Source organism: Lontra canadensis, unplaced genomic scaffold (genome assembly GCF_010015895.1).
Source record: "Lontra canadensis isolate GAN:19392208 unplaced genomic scaffold, GSC_riverotter_1.0 scaffold19, whole genome shotgun sequence".
Classification (NCBI taxonomy): Eukaryota; Metazoa; Chordata; class Mammalia; order Carnivora; family Mustelidae; genus Lontra; species Lontra canadensis.
Genome location: NW_022631013.1, coordinates 11,419,965 through 11,439,155, shown reverse-complemented (window position 1 = coordinate 11,439,155; position 19,191 = coordinate 11,419,965). Strand labels below are relative to the sequence as shown.

The 19,191-nt window shown below is 50.0% G+C and overlaps 3 protein-coding genes across 6 annotated transcripts; 1 reads left to right on the top strand and 2 right to left on the bottom strand.

Moving 5' to 3' along the window:
• Positions 1–408: 408 nt before the first annotated feature.
• Positions 409–7,343, bottom strand: CA9 (carbonic anhydrase 9). Its single transcript, XM_032860512.1, has 11 exons — positions 6,356–7,343; positions 5,501–5,530; positions 5,056–5,226; positions 4,748–4,890; positions 4,580–4,672; positions 3,480–3,546; positions 1,771–1,928; positions 1,421–1,562; positions 1,239–1,265; positions 729–810; positions 409–645 (listed from the first exon to the last, which is right to left on the bottom strand). The coding sequence occupies exons 1-11, from the start codon at positions 6,735–6,737 to the stop codon at positions 579–581; spliced, it is 1,362 nt and encodes a 453-aa protein (XP_032716403.1). The 5' UTR covers positions 6,738–7,343; the 3' UTR covers positions 409–578.
• Positions 7,344–12,492: 5,149 nt separating this feature from the next.
• Positions 12,493–16,379, top strand: ARHGEF39 (Rho guanine nucleotide exchange factor 39). Its single transcript, XM_032860522.1, has 9 exons — positions 12,493–12,803; positions 13,003–13,097; positions 13,363–13,483; positions 13,737–13,855; positions 14,468–14,538; positions 14,793–14,921; positions 15,096–15,325; positions 15,577–15,665; positions 15,826–16,379. Exons 1-9 carry the CDS (start codon positions 12,666–12,668, stop codon positions 15,839–15,841), a joined length of 1,008 nt encoding a protein of 335 aa, XP_032716413.1. The 5' UTR covers positions 12,493–12,665; the 3' UTR covers positions 15,842–16,379.
• A 106-nt stretch (positions 16,380–16,485) lies between these two features.
• On the bottom strand, positions 16,486–19,016 carry CCDC107 (coiled-coil domain containing 107). Of its 4 annotated transcripts, none has more exons than XM_032860518.1 (6): positions 18,838–19,015; positions 18,596–18,750; positions 17,210–17,270; positions 17,027–17,117; positions 16,819–16,931; positions 16,486–16,764 (listed from the first exon to the last, which is right to left on the bottom strand). In XM_032860518.1, the coding sequence occupies exons 1-6, from the start codon at positions 18,941–18,943 to the stop codon at positions 16,529–16,531; spliced, it is 762 nt and encodes a 253-aa protein (XP_032716409.1). In that variant the 5' UTR covers positions 18,944–19,015; the 3' UTR covers positions 16,486–16,528. The 4 variants fall into 4 exon arrangements, with proteins under 4 accessions (XP_032716409.1, XP_032716410.1, XP_032716412.1 ...); XM_032860519.1 differs by having other exon boundaries at positions 16,486–16,737; positions 18,838–19,014; XM_032860521.1 differs by having other exon boundaries at positions 16,486–16,737; positions 18,596–18,747; positions 18,838–19,014.
• Positions 19,017–19,191: the final 175 nt, after the last annotated feature.

Sequence of the window (19,191 nt, the reverse complement as noted above, 5' to 3'; positions counted from 1 at the left end):
TGAAAGGTTACCTTATGTGGGAAAAGGAACTTCATGATTAAGCTAAAGATTTTGAAATTAGGAAATTATCCTAAGTTACCCAAGTAGGCCCAATATAATCATAAAGGTTCTTATAAGAGGGAGGCAAGGTCAAAGGCAGTTGTTAAGAGATATGACAATGGAAGCAAGAGGCTAGGGCGATAAGAGGAAGAGGCCACAAGCCAAGGAATATTTGGCTCCTAGAACCTGAAAAAGGAAACCTCCCCTCAAAGTGCCCAGAAGGAACCAGCCCTTACTGACACCTTGATTTTAGCCCGGAAGAGTCATTGTGGATTTCTGACCTCCAGAACTTAAGAGGATAAATTTGCATTACCATTAAGTTTGTGGTGATTTTTAAAGGCAGCAATAGGAAATAAATACACCATCCTCCTGATTTGGGGAACAGAGCTGCCTTCCATATATTTTATTAACATTTATTTTTAAAAATATTTGGACCTTAAAAAGAAAGTGGTATAAAGGGTAGGATAGGACAAAGTCTCCAGCTCCCCCTCAGATTCTTCTGGCTGGCTTCTCTGCACATTCTCCAAGTTCCAAGGCCTCTAGGCAACAGTCTCCGTGACCTCTGCTGGGTGGTAGCTAACATTCCCTTTGGTCCCACTTCGGAATCTACACAACACAAAAGCCCAATCAGAAAACGCCAATGTGCATGAAACTGTTCTGGACTCATCGAGGGAAGTGGGCAGGTATACCTTTGCTGCCTTCTCATTTGCACAAGGAAGGCGATGCTTGTGACTGCAAAGAGGAGGCCAAAAACCAGGGCCAGGATGTCACCTGGAGGGAGAGGAGAGGCTGCCTCAGGGTGACGAGTCTGTAGGATTCCCTCGGCCTGCTTCAGTGTATCCCCCACCCTGCCCGCCCCCAGGTTCTCCAGCTGCCCTCAGTGTCAGAACCCAGAAGAGGCCCACAAAGGAATGGGGTTGGATACACAAGAAAGAATAAGATAAGCACCTCTTTTTCTTACCTAAAAGCAAAGTAAAAGAGGTTTTTTGAGAAGGAGGATGCTAGGAGATTTCTGTAGCTTCATTCTAATTAACTTTTGCCCTGGGGACAGTGGAACCCCCTCTCCCTTGATCTGACACTCTGTCTAATTGGGGTTGGAGGTCTGTTCTGCAGAAAAGGAGAAGGGGTAGGGGTGGTCCTAGCTCCTGAGGCTGAATGATGCCAAGGGGTCAGGGGCCAGAGATGCGGCACAGACTCACCAGCAGCAAGGCAGGAATTCAGGTGGACTGAAGAGGAAAAGGACACATTAGAACCAGGGTCTGTGACTGCCAGTGACAGACACAGGCACAAATGAAGACACATGGGAGGATGACGGACCCGGGATGGGGGGTGGGGGGGTGAGGCTCGGAGCAGGGCACTATGGGTCACCACAAAGCTGCACCTGGCTCAGTCCTGGGGCTGCTCTCTGTTTCAGTGAGGAAGGAGGCCTCGATTATTCGCCCATTCAGAGGCTGCGTTGCTCGGAAGTTCAGTTGTAGCTGAGAGTCATCAGGTCCCCACAGGGAGCCAGAGAGGGTGTGGAGCTAGGGAAGTCAGGAGACAGCGGTGGGGGTAGGCTCATGACAAGAAAATGAAATGGTCACAGGCCTCCTCACCGCCAGCACTCAGGGCTTCACCCGCTCTGTCCCCCTCGTCCCCCATTCAGCTGCTTCATCTCTATATCCACCTTGATCTCATCCCTACACACCTTTCCCCCACATCCCCTGTGTCACCAGCATGCCCCAGCCCCACCTGCTTCGCACTCAGCCTCACTGTCTGGTTGAAAACAGTCCAGATGACCCCCTGGGCGCAGGGGGGTGTGGTTAGAGACCCCTCATAGCGGAAGTAGCGGCTGAGGTCAGAGGGCAGCAGCGCAGATACATCCAGGCCAGGGACCCAAGTCTCTGAGTCTGTGGAGAGGACCTGTGCCGGAATCCCACCTGGACTGCTTCCCTCCAAAGCTCTGGAGTATAGGGATACAGTTTCACCTCCCAGAAGCCAAGCTGATGCAACTTCCTGAGACCACTTCTTCACTAAGTGTGTTCCTTCCCATAACTCAGCACAAGACCTAACTCAGAATAAGGTAAAAAGTCTATGGGGCCTCACAGAGTGAAAAAAGTGCTCCCAAGGTCCTCCCTGAGTCTTCACTCTTATTCTGCATACTATGATAACATGCTGAACTACAGATTTAAACCCAAAATGAATCAAAAGGAAAAAATGAGGGGGTGCCTGGGTGGCTCAGTGAGTTAAGCCTCTGCTTTAGGCTCAGGTCATGATCTCAGGGTCAGAACCACCCCCATCAGGCTCTCTGCTCAGCCGGAGCCTGTTTCCACCTCCCCCCACCCCACCCCTCTGCCTGCCTCTCTGCCTACTTGTGATCTCTCTCTCTGTGTCAAATAAATAAAATTTTTTTAAAAAGGGGGGGGCGGAAATGAACAGAGTAACTTGTAAATAAATATAAACATTTGAAACCATAAAAAACAGACACAAAACTCAAAAAAGCACAGTTCCCTCTAGTTTGGTAAAATGTAAGTTCCAGTAGTGAGGTTTAAAATTACTTAGAGTGAGGGGCACCTGCGTGGCTCAGTGGGTTAAGCCTCTGCCTTCAGCCCAGGTCATGATCTCAGGGTCCTGGAATCGAGCCCCGAATGGGGCTCTCTGCTCAGCAGGGAGCCTGCTTCCTCCTCTCTCTCTGCCTGCCTCTCTGCCTACTTGTGATCTCTGTCAAATAAATAAAATCTTTAAAAAATAATAAAATTTTAAAAATAAATAAAATATTTAAAAAAATAAAATAAAATTACTTAGAGTGACTGAAAAGGCAAAGATTTCCAACAAAGGTACAACTTTAAAATATTTGATGCTTATGGAGGAGAAATAGAGAATTTTCAGAAAAAAATTAGCTCTCTGGACTCAGCCTCTGAAGTTCCAAATACTTTTTGTTGGGGGGGGGGCTTGTTTTGTGTCTTCTTTTGGTTTTTGTTTTGATTTGGGGTTTTGTGGAGTTTTGGGTTTTTGGGGGGGTGGCGTGAGGTTTTTGTCTGTTTATTTTGGTTTTTAGCCATAAAGCCTGCGGGCCTCTGCTCAGCTTTGTAATTATTGTCAAGCTCACAGTCAGTTCACACATTGGTTCCCTGCCTGTGGGAGGGAGCCCATCTCCATCCTCACGCCTGAGGCTCCCCAAGGACAGTTCTTTTTTTTTTTTTTTTTTAAGATTTTATTTATTTATTTGACAGAGATCACAAATAGGCAGAGAGGCAGGCAGAGAGAGAGAGAGAGAGAGAGAGAGAGAGAAGCAGGCTCCCTGCTGAGCAGAGAGCCCCGTGCAGGGCTCGATCCCAGGAACCTGAAATCATGACCCGAGCTGAAGGCAGAGGCTTTAACGCACTGAGCCACCCAGGCGCCCCCGGACAGTTCTTTATGAACAAGGGCATTGAGGGTAGTGGCCAAACCAACAAACTGACCTTCCTCAGTAATTTCTTCCAAATGTGACAGCAACTGCTCATAGGCACTGTTTTCTTCTGGACCCTCCTGGGAAATGATAGTTCAAGACAGGATTTTACAGGTATCCAAGGTCATGGCTGGAGGCCTGAAGGTGAAGTGGGCTTCCCATACTCTGAGAATGCTGGGAGAACACAAAATCTTGTGTATTACTACTCAGTGGATTTACTTTTATTTGCAAACGAATTTAACCTCCTTGGTGAACTGATTTTCAATGGTAAGTTGGAGGAGAAGGTGGGTCCCTTTCCTAGGGTAGGAAGCCTCCAGTGACCTGGGTCCTACTATCTTTTCCAGTCTCACAGATCCTTCGTCCACATACACACTCATGGTCTCCCCACAGAAAACCATAATAACCTTTGCATTCACATTTCCTCTACATTCACCTGAATAATTCATGTGTTTGCCTTTGGAGCAAGGACATGCTATCTCAGAGGCACTTCTCTGAACTTTGTGCTGTTGAGGCTGGCGTTAAAGAGTCAGTAAGGCAGTGACAGAGCCTAGAAGGTATCTCACCATCTGTCCATTTTACTGGCCGCTTCTAATCACTGTGTATGTAGCCTGGATCCATACAGGTCCAAAGATGTCACTAAATACTTCTCTAGACTTCACTGCATTACACAAACTGGAAATTACAGGTTACAGGAGTATTCAAGAAATTACTCTTCCTGGCGTTCCCCCCGCCCCCACCCCGTTCCACAGCCATTCCCTGAGTGGATATATTCTTACTCCACACACACTGTTGGCTCTGCATGGAACATCTTTTCTTTTCCACTACTGAAGGCTTCAAGTTTGCCCTCCTCTGTGAAGCTTTCTCTGACCACCTCGTTTACTCAGTCTGTGCCCTTTGTATCAGCCTCCCCCACCGGCTGTAGGCGGAGCCACGGTTTTCGGAATCCTTTGTGTGGCTCAGCGCCTGGCCTACAGGGCTTGTCGAATGAATTAATGAGTGAATGAGGACGGCCAGGTGCCAGGGTGAGTGTGCTAGGATGGGATCTCTGGGGTCAAGCTACAGTGAGCCCTAGGGCGTGGGGAAGCAGGGGATAGGGGTGTCCAGGGCTGGTACCTGCAGAAAGGCAGCCAACACGGCCAGCCCGCCGGGGCGCCCCAAGGCCTCATCAACTTTGGCAAATGCAGTGCTGAGGTGAACCACATGGATCTGGAGAGAAACAGGGTAGAAGTGGGCAAGACCCCCGGCCCAGCGCCCCCCTTCGCCTCTCCGCTGCGCGCTCACCTCGGCTGGGAAACGGTGGCCGTCAACCGTGTGCTCCGAGCCCGGGCGACCCGCAGCCCCCCAGTGCAGATGCAACTGCAGGGCCCGGTACTCCCGCCCGGGACCCAGGGCCATCTCCAGCCCCGGAGGCAGAGTCAGCTGCACTGCGAGGGAAGAGGCAGGTGAGCCGGGAGGACCAACCTACCCGGAAGGGCCAGCCTAACTCCCAAGCACCCTCCTGGCGGGCCCTCGGCTCTGGACCGGTCCCCGTACCGCAGATACCTTCCCCGCCTCCTCCCCGGGGATCCGCAGCGAGACCCCTCCCTCACCCGTGTGGCCATTGTTGCGCAGGCGCAGTTCTGGGAGTTTCGGGAGCTCAAAGCCCAGGAGTTCCGGGGGTTGCAGAGCCCGGCAGAATGCTGCAAGCTCTGGGCGGATATCTACCGGCGATTGGAAGCGGCCTGCGCAGGCTGGGGACACCTGGGGCCAGGGCGGGTCACCTGGAGTGAAAGAGTGTGGACCGGCAGTCTGGTGACAAGATCAGAAATAGGAAAGCGGGGTAGAAAAAGGGAGGGAGGGGGTGGAGTGAGAAAGCATGGGGCGGGAAATAGAAATCTGGGATGTGGAGAGAAACAGGGAGCAGGCTGCGCGTTGGGGACTGTCAGACATGGATGCAGTGGGTGGGACACCCAAGATCAGAGTTCGGGATGGCTGGGGGGTCAGATCAGCAGAGCAGGGTGCCCAGGCTGGGTGTCCAGGGGGTAGGTGTCTCACCTCCATAGCGCCAATGACTGTGGTCATCCCCTGCATCAATGAGAAGAATGAAAAGCCGGTCTTCAAGCCCAGTCCCTCCCCAGTGGCCAGAAAGAGATGGATCCCCCTTACTAGTAGGGGTTCTCCAACTCAGATGTCTTACAGGGTCATAGCAGGTAACCAAAATACCTAACGTGGCCAGATATAAAGCACAACAGATTGCAACCAAATGTAACACCATGCTTGGTAAACCAAAGATCCTACTGGTCTCCGAGATACCAGTTTGCAACCCGTGTCTTTGTAAAGTAGGTGGGGGGCCTCAGTCCCCAGGCCCAAATCAATAGACCCTCTTCTCTTTCTCCTTGTCTCCAACTCCCTTCCCAAGGTTCCTGGTTTCTGAATCAAAATACCAGGTTCCCCTACTTGCTATTCCCTTTTCCCAGGTCTTCATCTCTTCCCAATTTCTTCATCTGTAGACTGAAGATGAGGTGATCTCTACAAGCCCTCTGGCTCCTCCTCTGCTTCCCAATCACCCCTGCCATCCTTTCTCTTCTCTTCCCTCATATTCCTACTTCTCTCCACCTGTCTTCTCTCTTTCCACATTCTGCATCTTTCTCCTCTCCAACCTCCCCTTTTTTCTTTCTCATCTCTTCCTGCTCACCTTGCTCCATCTGTGCTTTTTGTGTCCCCATTCATCCCCTTCTAGCTCTGAAAGGGGGAAGGGTCTAGTGGCATGAGATCCCCTGGGGATGGGAAAGACTACTGTAGGAATGCAGACTCCATTCCTTCTCTGAATAATCCCTGCCTGGGCTGGGGTTTAGTGTGGGAAGGACAAACCTCCTGGAGTCTAGATTTGGAGGGCTGATGGCCGCTTACCTTTGTTGTGCCTGTAGTCATTATTCTGGGAGCCTTGGGGGTCCCTGGGTGCCTCAACAGTAGGCAGATCCTCTAACTTCAGAGAGTCCTCTTTTCCTGGTTCAGTCTTCATTCCAGATGGGTCCTGCTCTCCAGGTGGGTCCTCGTCTCCGGGTGGGTCCTCTCTGGGTAGGTCCTCTTCACTGGGTAGGTTTTCCCCGTCCAGTTGATCATCTTCCCCAGATGAATCTCCTCCCAACCCAGGCGTCCCCTGTATACGGGACAGGCTCTGGGGATGGGCAGGCACCAGGAGCAGCAGTGCAAGCAGCAGTTGCAGGGCAGGGCCCGAAGAAGGGGCTGGGATCGACAGAGGGAGCCAGGGTCTGGGGCACAGGGGAGCCATGTGGCTGACTGTGGGGTGTCCCAGACACGGTGTGTACGGGCTGTACGTGCATCGGAAACAGGAGCTGGATGGGGGAGGAGCAAGCCTGGAGGGGAGCAAGCTGACTCACAGAGGGCCCTTTTGTAGAGATCGAGCCAAAGTCCTGTGGGTCTGCCTGGCCCTGTGCCCCCTCCCCGATACCAAAGCCTGAATGGGGGTGGTGCGAGGGGCAGGTATGTGCACAGGCAGGAGGTTATCGGGGTCACAGGCTTAGCCTGGAATCCAAGGCACCACCTGGCACTACACAGGCTCCCCCTGGCACCGCCCAGCTGCTCACCAGCCAGCCTCAGCTAACCCTGGCCTGCTTCCCAGGCCCAGGCAGAGAAGGGGAAAGACAGGGAGTTGGGGCCCCCACAGCCTCTGGCTGAGAGGGGAAGCAGCCCATGTATATATCCCTGGCCTAGCCAGGGAGCAGATAAAGGGGTAGGACAAGCTGCTGGGGAAGCCTGGGAGCGGGAGGACAGATAGGTAGGTGGGAGGCAAATCTGAGTATAAATGAAAAACTGAGTGGGGCGCCTGGGTGACTCAGTCCTTAAGTGTCTGCCTTCTGCTCAGGTCATGATCCCAGGATCCTGGGATTGAGCCCCACATGGAGCCCCCCATCAGGCTCCCTGCTCGGTGGGAAGCCCACTTCTCCCTCTCCCACTCCCTCTGCTTGTGTTCCCTCTCTTAGTGTGTCTCTGTCAAATAAGTAAATAAAAAATCTTTAAATGGAAAACTGAGTATATGTAGAAGAGGGACTGTGATGACTTTACAATAAATTTATTTTTCATCATATTATACATCTGCTCAAAAACCTTCATTGGCTTCCATCTGCCCATCTTCTTCCTCTAGTTGACTTTCAAGTCCTTCAAAATCTTACCCAAGAATCCTTTCCATTTTATCTCCTACTATTCTCCCTCATACTCCAGCCAAATTAAAACATTCATTTTTCCCCCCAGACCTCTGACCACCTTTGTCTGTCTAGTTCTCACTGCTGGGAATACCATTCACTCATATATTTAACAAAATTTATTTAGCATTTACAATGTCCAGCACTGGGCTATGGACTAAATGTACAGAAATGAATAAGACACAATCCCTGTCCTAAGAAGCTCACTGTCTAGTGAGTGAGGGCACAATATTCAGTGGAGAGAGATTAATTCTGCCTTAGAAAGTAATACAGAAGTAGGCAAAATCTGATCTGGATTTTGGAGAAGTAGCAATTCAATTGCTAAAAACAATGGGGAGAATGGTATTTTGTGCAAAGGAAAGGCATCAAGTATCTTGTGCAGGAGAATGACAGAATCCAATTCTCATATTAGGTTGTGTTGAGTACTGGTGTGGAGCATGGATTTGAGGGGGAGAGCAGGTACAAGGAGATGAAGACTGAAAGGACCCTAAGAATGGACTTGGGGTTCCCAGTATGCCTGTTCATTTGAGAAACACTGAGCCTCCCCTAGGGATGCAGCACTCAACTACAGAACCACCTCTACTGTTCTGTAGCTCACATTCTAGTAAGGTCCCCACAGCTTCAACAAACCAAAAGAGAATAAGGCCATCTCAGGAAGTTCTTATCTGGGGCTAAATTCAGTAGATATGTGCCAGTATGATTGAATGCATTAGATAAATATGTTGAAATATTTCTAATCCTGGGGGTGCCTGGGTGGCTCAGTGGGTTAAAGCCTCTGCTTTCAGCTCAGGTCATGATCTCAGGGTCCTGGGATCAAGCCCCATGTCGGGCTCTCTGCCTGTCAGGGAGCCTGCTTCTTCCTCTCTCTCTCTCTCTCTCTGCCTGCCTCTCTGCCTACTTGTGATCTCTGTCAAATAAATGGATAAAATCTTTAAAAAAATAACAAAAAACAAACAAACAAACAAACAAACAAAAAAAAAAGAAATATTTCTAATCCTGTTGAGAACTAGTTCCTAGGTTCAGGGCGCTCCTTCTACCTCCCTCTTCTCTGGGGACTCTACTGATCTCTTATCTAAAGAGGTAATGCCTAGGGCGCCTGAGTGGTTCAGTGGGTTAAAGCCTCTGCCTTCCACTCAGGTCATGATCTCAGGGTCCTGGGATCAGGTCCCACACTGGGCTCTCTGCTCGGCAGGGAGCCTGCTTCCTCCTCTCTCTCTCTGCCTGCCTCTCTGCCTGCTTGTGATCTCTGTCTGTCAAATAAATAAATAAAATCTTAAAAAAAAAATAGGGGTGCCTGGGTGGCTCAGTGGGTTAACCCTCTGCCTTTGGCTCAGGTCACGATCTCAGGGTCCTGGGATTGAGCCACGCATCAGGCTCTCTACTCAGCAGGGAGCCTGCTTCCTCCTCTCTCCACCTGCCTCTGCCTACTTGTGATCTCTCTGTCAAATGAATAAATAAAATCTTTAAAAATAATAATGATAATAATAATAATTAAGAGGTAACGCCTGGCACAGCAGAGGCCCAGCCAGCTTCCACTGTCATGAATCAGTACTTCTGTACCCGCTACCCTGTAAAATAGTTTTATTGTCTCTCTTGTCTAAGTCCCTCCTATGATTCAAGACTTAGCTCAAAGGCCACCTCCTCCACTCTCTTCCATAGGAAGAGATTTCTGGTGCCTCTGAACCACCACAGTTCTTTGCCTACCCTTACTAATAACCTTGCCCACCATCCAACTTATATTATGGTGATTTATGACATTTTATCTGCTCTAATAGCATTGAGTTCCATAAGGGCAGGGTCCAGTATTTGATTAAGTCTTTTATTCACCAACCATTATGGAGCATTTTTCTCTCGGCAGATCACCTTGCCAGGACTTGAGGAAAACCAAATCAACTAAGATGGCTTCCCTGCCCTCAGGGAGTTCATTGTCGGATGACTTGTGTTTGCCAAACCACAACTGTTCCAAGAGCATGAGGTCACATTTTTACAGCACCCTAAATTATCTGCCTTGTCAGATTAACTGTCAGTGTATACCAAAACTTGCACAGAGCTGAACAATTGCTGTCCTCCAAGGAGGGAGGCAGCCTAACAATCCAGGTTGCTATTTCTGGAGCCAAATTAAGAGCCATCCATGGAAATCTGATCCAGTGTGAATGTGGAAGGTCAGCTTATTGTCTGGGTTGGCTGTGATGTCAGCATCTTGGTTAGACACTGACACATGGAGGGTACATGCTAGTACGAATTGGATGGACTTGGACAAGACAGAATGTAGTAATGACAAGTCTAGTTGAGGTGGAAGAGGTCATGGGCAGCCACAGTAGACAGAAGCACCATGCTTACTGGGGTCTGGAGTCTGTATGTGTGGAGATCTTTCTCCAAGACCCATCCCAGCTTTACTTCATTTTCCCTCTTTCCAAATGTTCTTCATATTTCCATCGTTTTCCTTTTTAGGTCTCTGTCAAGATTTCCTGGTACACTTCTCTGCAGCACTCTATGTCCACCTGCCTCCCTGTCATCTCAGCTGCTTTTAGTCAATGTTTCAGAGCCTAGATCTGTGTCTATGTGCAGGTCTCTCTCTGTTTCAGCCTTTTAATTTTCCAAATGCCATTCTCCATGCTGCTGTCTCTTTCTTAAGTGCTCTGTTTCTGTGTGTGACTGTGTCTCTGGTCTGGGTGGGGAGTATAGACTCTGACCCTGGATCATGCTTTTGCAGCTGGGAGACTGCCAAACTCTAAAACAGGTTCGAGCTCCCAGAGTCTTACTCTGGGAACTTTCCCAGGTTGGGACATGGTGTACTCAGGACCAACTGACTGGGGCACCACCTGCCTGTGCATGGCCTCTCTGTGGTGTTTATAGCCAAGTCTTTGGTCATTAGGGTCGGTGCTTTCAGAAATTTAGGGCCATGTTTCTGCTCATCCCAGGGCTGCAGAAGAGACTCATAGTGATATAGATTACTGTGGGATTATCTGTCCCATTTTGCCATGAACTCCTAGTGTGGACTGCCCCACATTCACTGAAGAGTGTGTAACTAGTCCTCACCTACATGGTATCATCAGTTTCCTTGAGTCCAAGTACAGTCTGACCCAAACTTTCTCTTTCCGCCATCCAACCCTTCAAGTTGTTTTTCCCTGATCTAAGTCCAGCATTTCTCCTTAGAATTCTTAGAATGTCAGTGAGCTAGAGGGGACCTCAAAACCCTAACAGTACCCTGGTTTTTGTCTTGGCTTCCAAATTCCTAGAGTTCCACAGTGGGAGGAATGCAGGGTCTGAAAGTTTCTTAACATTTTGGTCTTTAATAGTATTTTTTTTCTGGTTAAAAAGTAATGCATGCAGGGCACCTGGGTGGCTCAGTCATTTAAGCAACTGCCTTTGGCTTAGGTCATGATCCCAGGGTCCTGGGATCAAGCCCTGCATCAGGCTCCCTTGCTTTTCCCTCTCCCTCTGCCTGCCGCTCCCCCTACCTGTGCTCTGTCAAATAAATAAATAAAATCTTAAAAAATAATAAATAAATAAATAAAATGTAATGCTTGCATGCTCCAGCAGAAAACTTGCAAAAAGGAGAAAAACATTAAGAGAATTTAAAAAATCACCTTATTTGTCCCATTCACCCCTTTAACCTCAGCGATCCAGTGCCTGACACAGATTAGGTGCTTAAAAAAATATTTGTGGAGTGCATTAACTTCAATCCCATCACCCAGAGATAACAACCACAACTACCTCTTGATTGCTTATCCTTCCAGTCCTATATATGCTATACCTAAATGGGATCATATTGTACGTTTTGTTAGCCTGGTTTTTTTGGTCTTGGCAATATACTCTGCATGTTTTTCCATATTGATAGGTTTTTTACATTTGTAATACTTTCATATTCCTTCAAATAGCTGTACCATAATTTTCCTAGCCAATTCTCTACCACTGGACATTTAGAAGGCTTCCAATTTTATATCGTTACAAACAACACTGTACCACCCATTCTGGTATACATATTTTTGTTCACATATCTGTTTCTTTAGGGTGCATTCCTAAAAATGGAACTTCTAGTTGATAAGAGTAAGCATATTTTTTAAAAAAATTTTCACTTATTTATTTGACAGACAGAGATCACAAACAGGCAGAGAGGCACACAGAGAGAGGAAGGGAAGCCTGCTCCCTGCCCAGGAGAGAGCACGAAGCGGGGCTCGATTTCAAGACCCTGGGATCACGACCTGAGCTGCCGGCAGAGGGTCCAACCCACCCAGGCGCCCCAAGAGTAAGCACATTTTAAGACTTCTCATACATACTGGCAAAATGACTCTGCCAATTTATCCTCTAGGGCTACTGCCAATTTCTCGAAAGACCTAACGAAGTAAGGAAAATCTGGTCCATTTTATCTTTGACGGGGTAGCACAGACTAATCAACTACAAGCTTGAGCCTTTGGCCAGAATTACAGCAGTTCTGATCACCACGTTAGTTATTGACATTTGCTGATCAGGAGCTAATGGGCTGTCAGGTTTTGGATCAGTATGAAAGGAAAAAACGAGTTAGTAACTTAAAACCTATAAACTTTTGTCCAAGGGCCAAAACATTTCAAGCGTTGTGACCCCTGAGGTTTCCTAGTAGTGAAAGCACTGGGGACGACTGGACCCCAGATCTGGCACAGGCCCAGGAGAGAATATGTACGGTAATTATTGCCCCCTTCCTAATTTTACAGATAGGATACTGAGGTCCCGCTGATGTCTGCTTTCCAAGGTCCAGACTACAGCCCCAACTTAGCGCCAGTCCAGAGGAGGGCCACCCACATGCCCCACTCGCTGGCTTTCTCGCACCTGCAGCGCCGCCCTGGCGGTAGGGCAAGCGCAGAGACTCAAGGCCTTTCGGCGGGCCGCAGCGCATGCTCCGTCCTGTGCGCAGCCTCCCGGCGCCAGGGGGCGCACTCCTCTCTGGCCCCGCCCCCGGAGCGGTTGGGATTTGAATCTCTGGCGGGCTGCGGCCGGAAGAACCGACCCCTCAGCCTGGCATGGAGAGATGGGGCGCCAGCGGACGGTGCACAGTTCAAGAGCAGCGTGCCCGTTGGGAGCGGAAACGCGCCTGCACTGCCCGGGAGCTGCTGGAGACCGAGCGGCGCTACCAGGAACAGCTGGGGCTGGTGGCCACGGTGCGGCCGCGCACGCCCTTCCGTATGGGGCGGGGACCCCAGGGTATGGGAGGGTCTCTGCGAGGTCGGTGACCGCGAGTATAGTGGGTCTTGGGCCGTCCGCCTGCATTTAGGGAGCTCAGACATTCTAGTTTCTAGCAGCGGCTTGGCATTAGCCTCCTATTCCGGCAGATTATATACCCGTACTCTACTTCCGCAGTACTTCGTGGGGATTCTGAGAGCCAAGGGCACCCTGCGACCAGCAGAGCGTCAGGCCCTGTTTGGGCCCTGGGAGCTCATTTACGGCGCCAGCCAGTGAGTAGAAGGGGCGAGGGGAAAGAGAAGAGGGGGGGCCCTCGCCTCTGGCAGAGCCCGAAGCTTGGAGTCGAGGGGAGACCCAAGTTCATATACGGAGTCTGCCAGTTACCTCACCTGTGGTCTTGGCCCAGTTCCTTACCCTGCCCCACCTTCCATCTGTAAAATGGGATAATACCACTACCTCCAGGGCAAGGTTATGAGAATTCAATGAGGTGGTGCCTGAGTAGTTGTTGGACTGCTTTTACCATCCTCACCCACACAGAGAGCTGCTTCCCTACCTCGAAGGAGGGCACTGGGGACAGGGGCTGGAAAGCTTTTGCCCCCACCTGGAGCTCTACACCCAATTTGCTGCCAACGCAGAGAGGTCCCGGACCACCCTGCAGGTAACCCGAGGATAATCTCAAGTTCTTCACCTTTTGCCCCATACATTGCCTCTTCCTCTGGAGCTCCAAACTTCACTCATACTGTTCCTACATTTCTGCAGCCCTGTAGGTGTCCCCCATCTCTCCAAAGTTCACTGTAGGGCTTCTCTCAGGAGCACACAGCTTACAGAGGGCTGGGGGGTGTGTACACAGATGAATACAATATAAGGAGTTGCTTCTCTCCCTGCTGCCAATCCTTTCCCTATCACTCCAGGAGCAACTAAAGAAAAACAAACGTTTCCGGAGGTTTGTGCGACTTCAGGAAGGCCGCCCTGAGTTTGGGAGCCTTCATCTTCAGGACCTGCTCCCTCTGCCTCTGCAGAGGCTCCAACAGTGAGTAAACTCACCTGGATTCAGCCAACCTCTCTTTTCTGGGTCTTTATGATCCCTGCTCTCAGCTTTGTGGGGTTTATGGCTTCTGTCCCATTGCCTCTCTCCTGGGACCAACCGCTCTTAAAAACCTCTTGCAAGAGTAAATGTGAACCCACTGGAGTAGCTGGGGTCTGCAGCTCAGGCCCTTAGCTAGGAATGTGGAAGTCTGCACTGAAGTGAGGGGGCCTGTAATAGAAGCAAGGTATGGAAGAGTCCGTTGAGATGAGAGGTTTGCCTACCTTAGATTTCTGTTCCTGGGGATGTTAAGAGCATATAGTCAGGTTATCTCTAGCATCCTCCTTGGATGGATTAATTTTCATTAATCTTGCGAACTAGACTCCCAAATCATGGTCAGTCTGCTCCTGACTCTTCAGTGTGGGAAGATGGAAGCAGAGGGCCATGTGGGGTGAGCCCGGGTTCTGAGTCCCAGATGAAAGAGGGATGCAACCATCAGAAGCAGGTCTTTCCTGGCCTTCCAACTAAAGTGTGTGTCGGGAGCGATCTGTAGGTCCGGCAGAAGGAATTCTGCCCAACTCTACTTCCCCTCGTGGACTTCCAGCTGTCTAATTCCAGGTATGAGAATCTTGTTGTGGCTTTGGCTGAAAACACAGGTCCCAACAGCCCTGACCAGCAACAGCTCACACGTATGTTCTTGCTCCTCTGAAACACAGGCAGGAGGCTGCCTCTCCTGTTCTGGTTCTGCCTTTCTGGTTCTGCCCTCTAACAATGTCTGGTATGTCCCTATCTTCCACTGACATATACACAACATGCCTGTTGCCCTGCCTGCTCTCCCAGAGGTTAGACCCTCACCCTAGTCCCCTCCAGAATAGCCTTTCCTCACCATCAGTCACCCAAAGTCAAAGCTATACCAGGAGTGGGGTGGGGGATATTGTTCCAGGGGCTGCCCGGCTGATAAGTGAAACCGCCCAGAGAGTCTACAGCATTGGTCAGAAACAGAAGAATGACCAGCACCTCCGGCGTGTTCAGGCTTTGCTAAGTGGCCGCCAGGCAAAGGGGCTTACCTCAGGTACTGCACGCTCCCCTTCTCTGTGCCCCACCCCATCCCCAAACTCCCCTTTTCTGACCCTTTTTCTGTATTGCCAGCACAAATGCCCTATTTCCTTAGCCTCCCCTTCTTTCTGCTCCCATGGATCATGGTCCTGGAGCTGCACCAGAATAACAGCTCTCCCCCCAACCCCAGGTCGCTGGTTCCTACGCCAGGGCTGGCTATTGGTAGTGCCTCCCCATGGGGAACCCCGGCCCCGAATGTTCTTCCTCTTCTCTGATGTGCTCCTCATGGCCAAACCTCGACCCTCACTGCACCTGCTGCAGAGTGGCACCTTTGCCTGCCGTGCCCTCTATCCCATGGCCCAGTGTCAACTCCGCAGAGTCTTTGGCCACTCAGGAGGCCCTTGTGGTGGACTGCTCAGCGTAAGTTATGGGCGGGAGCCCTAGTTCAGTACGAGAGGCTCAAAACAGGCCTCGAATGCCTATGTACTATTTATCCCCTTGGCCTAGGCCTCCTTCAGAGGAACTAAGCCACCTGCATTGAGATGAGGGGGGGGTTGGGGTTCATCCCTAGTTCTCACCTCAGCCCTGAATTACCTTCATGGAAACAGCAAGGCCTTCAGCTTTAGCCTGGACCTTTCTGAGCCCTGCACTAAGTGGTGATTTCTCCCTAGCTGTCCTTTCCCCATGAGAAGCTACTGCTTATGTGCACAGACCAGGAGGAGCTGTTGGACTGGCACCACAGTTTGACTCTGGCCATCAGGTAAGAGTGCTGTGATGAGGCCCATGGGCTGGGAGTGAGCAGTTCTAATCCTGTCTCACGTCTGACACCTGCTAGGCTGCCCCACCCCCAAGGCCATGGGTGATTTTGTCTGAAGAGGGTGCTCATGCCAGTGCCTGAACTGACCATCTTCTCTCCACAGCAGCCAGAAGAACTAGAAGAATCTTAATTCCAGAACCCAGTTTACTTGAGAGACAAGTCAAAGTCAGAGGAGTACAAAGAAATCTTCAGTACTAACTAAACAAAACACACACAACACTTCATGGTTGGAGAAGGGTCATTTCAGGTTTGATTGGGACCAAGCCGTGCCAGCTCATCTGACCAGCCCTTGAGAATCAGGAAACCAAGTCCCACCCTGGTGAAACTCTGCTGAACCAGCCCCTTCAATGCAGATGAGGGGATTTAGGACTGATTAAGCTCAGTGCTGGGTCCCTGGGTGGTTGTTTATCAGGACTGCAGCCTTGTAAACATGGATGTTTTTATGTTGAATACAGTTTCTGTAATTTATTTTCCCACTGCATTTTAGTAAACATTTTTTTTCTTCCCCTTTTTGGAAAGGCCTTTCTGTCTCAGCTCTGCAATAAGGGAAAGAGAGGTGTTTGTGCCCTGAAGGCTGCCCTGCTGGTGGCCTCAGGAATACAAGGAAAAGAGCTGGAGCTCCCTCTCTCTCTCAGCTCTCACACTGGAAGGTGGCCTCTTTTTATCCTAATAAGGGAAGCTTTTCAGGAAGGCCCAGTTGTTCTTGGGCACCTAGTATGGGTGTGTGTAGGACCAGCTGGAATAGAAAAAGCACACAGGAGTGTCCAGTCACAAGCACAGACTTTGTTTTACTAAACCTTCAGCTGTCATTTCTCCTTGCCGGTGGGGGCTGTGACTGTAGCCCTTCCCACAGCCTTGCTGCATCTTCTCCTTAGCCCCTGCTCCACTTCCCAAGGAGTAGCTAGGTTTCTCGTCTCTGTGCTCCAGTGTAGGGGCTCCTCCCAGGCCTGACTGTCACCAGCCTCCGCCTCCTCCTCCTCTATACATAAGTCCTCAGGAAAGGGTAGGCTGGCCTCTGTGAGGGGAAAGATCAGGGATATTCCTATCTCAGAGACTGTCTCCACCTCCACAAGACTCACACCACCCAACCCTTTACCTGGTTCTGGAACGTCCACACCCTTGTTTGGCTTGCTGTCTTGTAACAGCTGGTGGATGGTCTGAAGCTTCATATTCAGAAGCTCTTGCTGGGCTCCAACCAGGGTAGTCACACTGTAGAAATATCCACTCAGAGGCTAGCCGATCTGTCGCCACCTCTTCCACCTATCACAAAGCTCCCCTGGCCACAGGGTCACTGCTCTTCTTACCGCTCAAAAAGGGGGTCCAGCTGGGCCATCAGATTGTTCAGGTGTTGCTCTGTCTGGGCTAGCTGTTGTGTTAACTGGGCCAGCTGTTGCTCTGGGGGTAAAGGAGAAAAGGAGCGCAATGGTTATTTGTATCTTCTGTGGTCCTGCAATCCCCTACCAAATACAGGCTCGTGCAAAACCCACCTGACTGTGATGATTCCTTCTTGCCTTCCTCCTCCTGGAGAACTGCAGCCTCATCTTTCCCCTGATGAAATAGAAGAAAGAGAGGGCTAGCCTGCAGGAACAAGCTTCTCCATCACCTCCGTCTCCAAAGCCATGAGAGGAGAAGGATAATTTTGAAGTTGAGAAAGCCATGGAGATTTTACTTTAGAGAATCATAATCACACCTAGTCTAGCTCCTCACCTGGGATGTGAAGCAACATGTCAGTATGCCCCCACACAGGGTCATTCAGTCTAATGAGACACTCCCAGGAATGAGCATCTCTCTCCAGTTTGATAAAGCTCTGGTTGTTAGTTTATACACAAAACCAAAAACTTTCCTTTATGTATCTTCTTTCCATGTTGCCTTCCAAAGCCATGTCTTTTCAACATGATAGCCACTCAGGAATTTGAAGACAATGGTCTTTGCCCACTCCCCTTCCCCATGTCTTCTCTGGTTTAATATCTCTAGTTTTAGTCGCTGTTCATTTGATATGGTTTTCTCTGGTTGCTCTATTGGGCACATAGTGTTCTTAGTAGTTCCCTGAAGAGAGTAAAATTCTCTCGAATGTTCTGATCAGAAGATGAGATGCAATACCTTGTTCCTAGCATTGCCTGGGGAAGTGGGTTTCATAACACATGACTGAACTTTATTATTCAACTAATAAACTGCTGTTAAGTTATGTTTCTTCCAGATAGTACTTGGGTCCACAAATATAATTTATTGATTCTTTTTAAATTTCATCGTGATAGTCCCTCATCATAACCTGTCCAGTCTATTTGGAATCATGACTAGCTATCCCTTTTAATTTCATATCCCCTCCAAATTGGTTCAGCCTTCTACTTCCTAATGCAAATAAGTAATCAGGCCAGGTTTGAGGATAGAGCCTTGGAAGGTATTTTCCATTCCAACCATTTCCATACACTAAAACGTACTGTCATTTTACATTTCAGGGCCTCCTTTCCAAGGAGAACATGAGACTAGGGCCTTCCATATTGTGGCTACAGCAACCAACACGTTGTGCCAAGACTAGAATTTTACCAGCAGCCACACTTCCGTAGTATGGACACATACTTGCTGGGTTCAAATCCCAGTTACTACCAGCTCTGTGTGACTTTGAGCAAATGACTTAATCTCTTCATTGGACTGTTGGGAGAATTAAATGTGGTCATTATTTATTTACAATTTACCAAGAACGCTTCACATCTGCTACCTCGCTGGATGCTCAAAATAACCCTCTAGTGTTGGAAAGCCAAGGAACTACGTCTCCGTTTTACAAACTGACGAAAAGAAGTGTCTTGTTCATCGTACCATAGCGCCCCCATGGGAGATTCAGGCCCGGAGCATCCCCACCCCTCGTCTTCCCGCACCTGCAAACACTTGTACAGCACAAAAGCCACGACAGCTGCGGTATACAGCGCCCCCAAAGGCAGAGCTCCCGCCCGGGCCCGCTCTCGCTGGTCCTTGGGCGGCGACCGTCGCCGGGGTTCCGTGGCCTCAGGGCCGACCTGGGCATGGCCCCCTGCTGAGGACGGCAGAGGTGGGTCAGTAGAGCCGGGGCCTGGGGACCCATGGGCAGTCTTAACCTCCCTCCAGAAGCCCTCGCTGATACCTGGGTGTGCCCGGAGGTCGGTGCTGGGGCGGTCTCCGAGGACCACGGGCAGTGCAGACACAAGTAGCAACCCCAGCAAACCCGCAAACGGGACCGACCCCGCCATTGCAGGCCACAGAACGAAGGCCCTGGAGGCGCCAGAGTTGGCCGGGAGTCCCGCTGCGCATGCGCAAGAGGGGCGGTGCGAGGGTCGCGTACCGGGACGCGCTGGGAGGTCACGCCTACTTAGTGTGTGGGCGGGGCAAGCTTATTAGCATAGGACCTTGGCCCAACTTTCCCAAATGAATTAATTTCTCATCTATTTAGGAATTCTATTAGCCAGAATTCTTCTAGGAGCCTACAATCTTATAAGAT